At 35.3% G+C, this 6,785-nt stretch overlaps 4 protein-coding genes across 4 annotated transcripts in view; 2 read left to right on the top strand and 2 right to left on the bottom strand.

Moving 5' to 3' along the window:
• The first annotated feature begins 333 nt into the window (after positions 1-333).
• Positions 334-1,678, top strand: RHIMIDRAFT_99269 (uncharacterized protein). The gene has a single exon (XM_023615975.1). The coding sequence runs from the start codon at positions 356-358 to the stop codon at positions 1,493-1,495; it is 1,140 nt and encodes a 379-aa protein (XP_023461154.1). The 5' UTR covers positions 334-355; the 3' UTR covers positions 1,496-1,678.
• RHIMIDRAFT_99256 (MGC131207 protein-like protein) lies at positions 1,515-2,300 on the bottom strand. Its single transcript, XM_023615974.1, has 5 exons — positions 2,249-2,300; positions 2,081-2,190; positions 1,875-2,024; positions 1,694-1,813; positions 1,515-1,642 (listed from the first exon to the last, which is right to left on the bottom strand). The coding sequence occupies exons 1-5, from the start codon at positions 2,282-2,284 to the stop codon at positions 1,534-1,536; spliced, it is 525 nt and encodes a 174-aa protein (XP_023461153.1). The 5' UTR covers positions 2,285-2,300; the 3' UTR covers positions 1,515-1,533.
• Positions 2,301-4,983: 2,683 nt separating this feature from the next.
• Positions 4,984-5,749, top strand: RHIMIDRAFT_274715 (uncharacterized protein). Its single transcript, XM_023612487.1, has 2 exons — positions 4,984-5,072; positions 5,121-5,749. The coding sequence occupies exons 1-2, from the start codon at positions 5,000-5,002 to the stop codon at positions 5,345-5,347; spliced, it is 300 nt and encodes a 99-aa protein (XP_023461152.1). The 5' UTR covers positions 4,984-4,999; the 3' UTR covers positions 5,348-5,749.
• Positions 5,750-5,905: 156 nt separating this feature from the next.
• RHIMIDRAFT_99244 (FAD/NAD(P)-binding domain-containing protein) overlaps positions 5,906-6,785 on the bottom strand; it is a 1,699-nt gene continuing 819 nt past the window's right edge. Inside the window, exons 3-5 of the mRNA XM_023615973.1 lie at positions 6,498-6,742; positions 6,143-6,448; positions 5,906-6,091 (exon numbers count right to left, since the gene is read on the bottom strand). Of these exons, the coding sequence (XP_023461151.1) occupies positions 5,951-6,091; positions 6,143-6,448; positions 6,498-6,742 (692 nt within the window). The 3' untranslated portion in view covers positions 5,906-5,950. The remainder of the gene's footprint in view (positions 6,092-6,142; positions 6,449-6,497; positions 6,743-6,785) is intronic.

Below are 6,785 nucleotides of genomic sequence, written 5' to 3'. Positions count from 1 at the left end.
TCATGGCTTGGTTTGTATCCCATATTGTACAAGGAGATGTATCTCTTCTGATTTAATTGACGTAATTCGTTAGTAAAGTAAAACAGGTTGTCCTTTTTTTTTTTTTTTTAAAAAAAAAAAAGACAATAATAGCAATACATATTTTTGCATGAACAATGCATAAAGTTAAGAAGATAACCACGTATCGTTCATTAAAAATAAATAAAAAGTTTAAAAAAAGAGCACTTTGAGGTTCACACCTTTTGGTGTAGCGCATCTAAAGTTAATGACGATATTTTAAGCCATTTGAGCCATTCATTCATTCATTCTTTCTTTCTTTCTTTCTCTTTCTCTTTCTCTTTCTCTTTTATCTTGTATGAAAAAAGACTGCCTCTTTAGTACTGATCAAAATAGTGATCTAGAAGAACTTCCAGTTAATGGACATATATTTGAAGGGCATTTGTACCTCAAAAGATATGATGGAAAATGGACGTGGAAATTATTTCGATTCGATGGTTCATCCTTAATATGTCTGTCAACAAAAAAGATCAAAATACAACCCAATGTGACATTAGGATCCCATCAAAATAACTCTGCAACATCACTTTTATTAGCGACACCAAAAGATAAATCGTCAAGATTGCTGACAGCTACCGATTTATGTAAGGAACCCAGTTATTATCAGTTACCTAAATGGACGCTCAATGTTTGTGACATTTCATCCATTGCCATTTTAAAAAGGAGCAACTACAAACACGCTTTCTTTAAAAGCAAATCAAACAGTTTTTGTATAAGATCATCTGACGGTCAATGCTATGTGATGAAGGCGCGAACATTAGATGAACTAGAACGATGGGTATTTGTACTATCTAAAATGTGGAAATTATCTCAACTTTTACCATCATCGTCATCGTCATCGTCATGCAACCCTCCTTTAAGGAAGGCATCTGTACCACAAGGGACATTCAATCATAGTTCAGTCATTATACCCCCAGCCACTACCACCCCACCCAACACTACACAATGTAAACCAGTCAGAAAGGCTTTCCTTACTGCAGAAAAGATTTCTTTTATAGAAAATTGGTTAAGCTCCGTGAATGAACAAGTATACCAATCCGACGATTGTGAAAATGGACTGCAGAAAGGCAGCAAGTCGTTTACACATAAGCATCTCAGTTGTATAGAGGAAATGCCTAACCCAAATAAATTACTCTTCAACTTTTTTCAAGATGCGAATACAGTGTATACTGATGAATCAGAGACACATAGTAAGAAATATACATACTCCTCATTAAAATACCATGGTAGTACACGTGCATGTCATGTCAAATTGATCAAGAGCGATTCAACCCCTTCAATACCTTCCAAAACACGCATAGTACATTCACTACCAACAGTGTTTATGCACTCTCCTCTAGAGCTCTTAAAATCCGCAACAAGCTTTGAACGCCACATCAAGAATGATGGAAGTAAACATCTGACTGAAATGCTTGGAAACATAAGACTAAACCAATAATAAACAATATCCTTTCTTTGTTTTGTTAAGCCTCTCTTTTACTCTCTATGAATAAGCACAAAGAAGCCGAGTACGCCCAAGACAGCATATTTCATCCATGCATAGTCGTTCATCATGATTGTCACCATGCCAACATAAGGCAAGAAGCTATTTTTAATCTTAATATCTTTGATAAACAACTTGTGTTATTGCACGTACCCCTTTACTTTTCCAACAAGATGCTCTTTATTGATCCACATTTGCCCTCTGTCATACAACACACGGTCGTCTCTCGCGTTATTATCTCCTTTTGTCAAGAGATATTCTTTTCCGGTTTCGCTATTCAATTTGATGATATGAATACAGATCATTGTTATATAATTAATATTATTATTATTACTCTTGATGAATCTTTAAAACTCTATGAACAATAGGGATATCGCGTCCGGGTAACTTGAAAACACATATATCATTGATGGCTACATTGTCATTTCTTGGTAACGTAAGGAACAATAAATCACCGCGATGAAATGCAGGTTCCATACTTCCACTATAGTACATACAAGTTAGTTCGTATCTTTTATAGACTATATATATCTAAGTAACCTCAAAACTACAACGATAGGACTCTCGGTATTTGTTACAAGACCTAATCCTTTCCAGACCATAAGAGCAGTTGCTCCGATGGTTAAAATGTTGAGTATCTGTAATGCGATCTAATCATAAACTGTGTAAAAAGAAGGTATTGTTCGTACTTTTTATTGGCATATTAACCTGACGCATATTCATTCTACGAAGTTCGCCAAACATTGCTATTATTTATTTGAAAGAAAAAGGTCGAATAGCATGTTGACACTCTAACATTTTATTTAAGGTCCAATTAAATGATTGTCCGCCAGCTCAATAAACTTTAATTTAAGGAGAAACCAAGCGTGTTCTATATTCGCTTGTCCAGAGAGAAAGATACTTAGAAATTGTCATGATATACACGAAATTCTTTCAAGCAGAAAAAGTCAACTGTCGCTTTTTCAAGGTTATTTCTCTCTTTTCAACTCTACCGACAAAAGAAGCTAAACTCTCTAATACTGTGGCTCCATCATCAATTGAACGATTTTTTTTTTTTTTTGAAAACGATGGCCATATTTTAGAGATTAGTTTGACTCGAAATGGAGAGTGTTTTATTCAGGACAGTTTACTAATATAGAGGATAAGATTACGAATATGCCAGCATGTACTCCTTACTAGTCTCAACAATTCTTGATCCGAATACTTTTACATAGTTGAGGCTAGGGAGATGGGAGGGAAGGTATCACTGTTAAGCATGTGCAAAACGTTGGTGATCTGATTTGAAATTAAACTTGGTCGACTTTGGCTATGCTCTGACTTCATTATTGGTATAGCGTACGCAAAAGCGGTTATACGTGTTGACTATTTGCTTACAGGTGTCCAATTGGGAAAGAAGTCGAGGAAACATTTCGATAGACATAAACACCTCAATACGATCCAGATATATGAAAGGATAAAATCCTTCTGCCTCTAGAGTACACAATGGAAAAGTAACATGGGCTCCTATTGTAATCGAAGTTGAAAAGTTCTTCCCAAAGTTCTTCCTTCCACATTGGTTCTTTATTTATTGAATATACCTTTTTTTATAAACAGATCCACCTATTTGCAGGGAAAAGATAAATTAGCTCAATCTTATAGCTCATTATACAATCATCATACATTGTTTCGCAAAAGTGATTCTTGAGGCTTTATGATGCTGTTTGGGACATTGTAGCTTTTTTTTTTTATTATTAACTGTGCCGTGTAAATTAATGTTCTATACTAACTAAGAGGCGGTTGCAGGTGTACGGACAAAAAGGATAAAATAAAATACAAGTAAAAGGGATAGCAGTTCAGATAAAATAAAAAGGAGGAAAAGGAAACAAAAGGTTAATCAAGATCGTCTTCCTGGGCGAGATGGGTAAACACTTCTTTTCGGACCATCTTCAGGGCTGTTTAATATACAAACTTCTACTGGTTGAAAATGCATTGCCACTGTATTTTCCATATAGAATTCAAAGAGATGACGAGTACAATTTCTCCTTCGAGATGAGGGTTCAGGCAGTGAGATACCTTGGAAAAATCCAGAGAACGAAGGGCAAGCTGAGCATCAGTACATTGTAGTTTTCGGTATATGCTCTTTTAAGAAAATGATAAAAATTATCCGGTGGTATAGATACATGCACTGTTGATAGTTAATAAGCTTTGTGTTATTCTCTGTAACAGAATATATGAAGATTATCTATTTGATGAGACGCAGTGGGTAATAAAGAGAATCTTTTGACATTCTGCAGAGCATAACTATTGATATCTATTAAAAGGGACTTGAGGTATCTTAGATATATTTCTGAGTGGGTTGAAGCGGTATATGTATCGGCCAGCTTTTCTTCTTTCATGGGATGAAAATATTCAAAATACTTGTTGTACTGATATCTGCACTAGTATGAAAAAAGTTCATTAGACCACATCAGTTCATTCTTGGTAGGATGCTTATCATTACTTATAAAAGCCAATAACCTGTTAGTTATTGCCAAAGTATTCCTGTTGTTCTGCTTCAGATAAAGACGTATAATTAACAATACGCTTAATTAATCGCTCTAAAAAGATTGCTATTAATTTCATTACTGTAGATTGAATATGCTTGTTGTATTTAGTCTTGTAATAGAATCAGACAAAGTAAAAGTACGATAAGACTGTGTATATCGTCATTCGGAATAAAGAAAAGAGAAAAAGGGAATAATAGCACAATCTACAGTCTTTTCAGAAAGTAAAGTCGCATTTTTGCAGTTTTTATAATATAATTTATATGAAAAAGCGACGTCTCTTTCTGGAAATAGTGTATTAAGAAGCTGAGCTATTTAAACTGAGTTGATTAGATTTGATCAAGGTGTAATAGATATTATATTTAAGCGCTGAATAGTAGCGTGGATACTACAGTGCTTACGTATATTTAAATTGAGCATTGTTGTAGTGCACATTGCAGTATCAATTAATAATTCATAAGAAATAGGGCTTGATTATGCAAATGCAGGACATCTTCTTATAATGCGCGCACTACATTTGTGAATGCATATTAAAGAAGCGATATAAGCTGTAGTGTGTCTGTGTAGTGAAATATGTTAAAGACTCCCATCGAGGTTAACCCAGTGCGAGTGGAAGTAAATATTCCTCTGCGGCATGCAGTCCGGTGTCCTAGAATACTATGACGTTTGTCTGTCACGCCAACGAACTTGGTTACTTTTGCGCGTAATTGTTCTGAACAAAACACCCTCTATTGTTGATCTTCTTCTTTTCATTCATTGTAATCAAAGCTATTTCAGTAAAGTGATCAATTTGTTTTCCTTTTTTGAGTCAAACTAATCTCTAATTGACTTAGATTCGGTTGTGACTAAATAATCATGATGGTTATTTGATGTTCCGATGATTTATGCAGTTAAAAAAATACTTGCCTTTTTTTTTCTTCTCTAAACTGTCTTCCTAATGGCTACTCCAATTCCTGATTCTGTTGCAATTTCTGGAAATCCACTTGTAAATTATATGAGTGAACAGAAAAGTAAGTGCTTATTTAAATATAACGTATAGCCATTTATTGTTAAAAAAGGCGTTAGTTTGGCATATGTAAAATATTTCTCAAAGAAAAAAGATGCTGTTAGTGCTTCGTTTAAAGCACTCAATTCAAAGGGATTTACAATAATTTATAAAACATCTGATAACTCAGAATATGAAGTTTTTATTGAATACAATACTCCAGTGACTAAAATAGAAGATGTCCCGCCTATTCTGGAATCCATGGCAATAGAAGCAGAGACTGCACTAGGAATGGTATAATCCTGACTTTTTGAAAAGAAAAAAGAAAAAACTGATCAAGTGAATTGAGTAGCCTGTGACAATGACAAGACTACCACCCTTAGAGGCAATCCAAGAAGCAGCTAAGCAAGGCCCTCCGAGTACTTCCCATGACGCTCAAAAGCCAAAAGGTGGAAAAAGAATAAGGACAAACGATGTATCACTCGCGCCTGTTGAAGAAGATGTATTTTACTCTGCAGATTTTCATTGGCAGATACTAATTATTCTTGGCCTTGGAGCAAATGCATTACTAGCCTATGCTTCAGATGAATTCTTGCTGAATAATTTCCCTCTGTTTATGTACAAATTGCGTGAATTTTTGACAGCTTCATTGATTAAAAAGATTTTCCAAGGGGCAATCATATGCCATTTAGCAGAAGGCTTATTTACCTTAGGCATTTGTTTGATCAGAGGATGGTATAGTCCATATAACACACTTCGATGGACAATAAGTTCAGCAGTGTTTGGTTTTGCATCCTTATCAAAACTTTTTGCTCACGGAGAAAAGCTGAATAACTACAAGAGACGTGCCAAAGATGAATAAAATGTTGGTTTTATTTGACAATATTTTCTGCAAAAAATAGTTTACGCATCTTTGGATGGTTTAGCCTTCAGCATTTCAGCTAGCGTTGTAGCATAAACGTTATGAGGGATGGATCTCCCAGCGATCCAGGATCCAACTGCTACCAAGGGCCCTAAAACGTGAGTTTGCATAACTGCTTCTTTCTATAAAACAGTCAGTTTTTAGGGATATCTCCCATAGGTTCTATAGATTACCTTTCCAAGGATGACCTTAATTAAGGCAAGGTCTTTACTTTTGTAAGGCTCCAACGTGTCATAAGATGCACCATTGATCAACTTTCTGATATTTGTCAGAGCAGCGAGACCTTGCATCCAAGCATAATGCCCTGTTTTAACATCTGTGTGGTCAATGACATCTCCGGCTGCAAATATATTTGGATATCTTTCGTCTAGAATTTGCATTGTAGGCTTTACTTTGATAAACCCATTGTCCTTGTTGATTGTGTCTGGAGACAGAGCCTTCATAAGCTCACTGTTGGGTGTCATACCGATGCACATAATCTGTTTTGAATAATGAGATTTCATAATATGTAAATACGACAAGACTTACAGCCAAGTCACCATGAATAGTATTGCCTCCCTTTGTTTGAATCTCAATAGGTTTTACTTCCAACGGGAACCCATTAGGAGGCAAGATCACACGATCACCAAGTACTTGCTTTATACCCGCTTTTTTCAAGATGTTATAAATCATTACATCGACGCTAACTTTGTATCTTGGTAAATATCGATTACGGGAATGTACAAGGGTAACATGCTTCTCTGGATAGTGCTCTTTAATTTCAGCTGCCAGCTCTATTTTCAAATAAGTACATGAATAAAAGTTTTTTTTTTTTTT

This window comes from Rhizopus microsporus, assembly GCF_002708625.1.
Source record: "Rhizopus microsporus ATCC 52813 unplaced genomic scaffold scaffold_35, whole genome shotgun sequence".
NCBI lineage: Eukaryota > Fungi > Mucoromycota > Mucoromycetes > Mucorales > Rhizopodaceae > Rhizopus > Rhizopus microsporus.
Note: the sequence above shows the minus strand (reverse complement) of the source record. Positions and strands in the feature narration are given on the sequence as shown.

What these genes read in the sequence shown, in the direction of transcription:
- RHIMIDRAFT_99269 (XM_023615975.1), top strand. Translation starts at nt 356, where the DNA reads ATGAAAAAAGACTGCCTCTTTAGTACTGATCAAAATAGTGATCTAGAA.
- RHIMIDRAFT_99256 (XM_023615974.1), bottom strand. Translation starts at nt 2,284, where the DNA reads ATGTTTGGCGAACTTCGTAGAATGAATATGCGTCAG. An exon ending in GTTTTAAAGATTCATCAAGA is followed by an intron (nt 1,814 to 1,874) that starts GTAATAATAATA and finishes CAAATTGAATAG; the next exon opens with CGAAACCGGAAAAGAATATC. An exon ending in CTTGTTGGAAAAGTAAAGGG is followed by an intron (nt 1,643 to 1,693) that starts GTACGTGCAATA and finishes GATTAAAAATAG; the next exon opens with CTTCTTGCCTTATGTTGGCA.
- RHIMIDRAFT_274715 (XM_023612487.1), top strand. Translation starts at nt 5,000, where the DNA reads ATGGCTACTCCAATTCCTGATTCTGTTGCAATTTCTGGAAATCCACTT. An exon ending in TTATATGAGTGAACAGAAAA is followed by an intron (nt 5,073 to 5,120) that starts GTAAGTGCTTAT and finishes TTGTTAAAAAAG; the next exon opens with GCGTTAGTTTGGCATATGTA.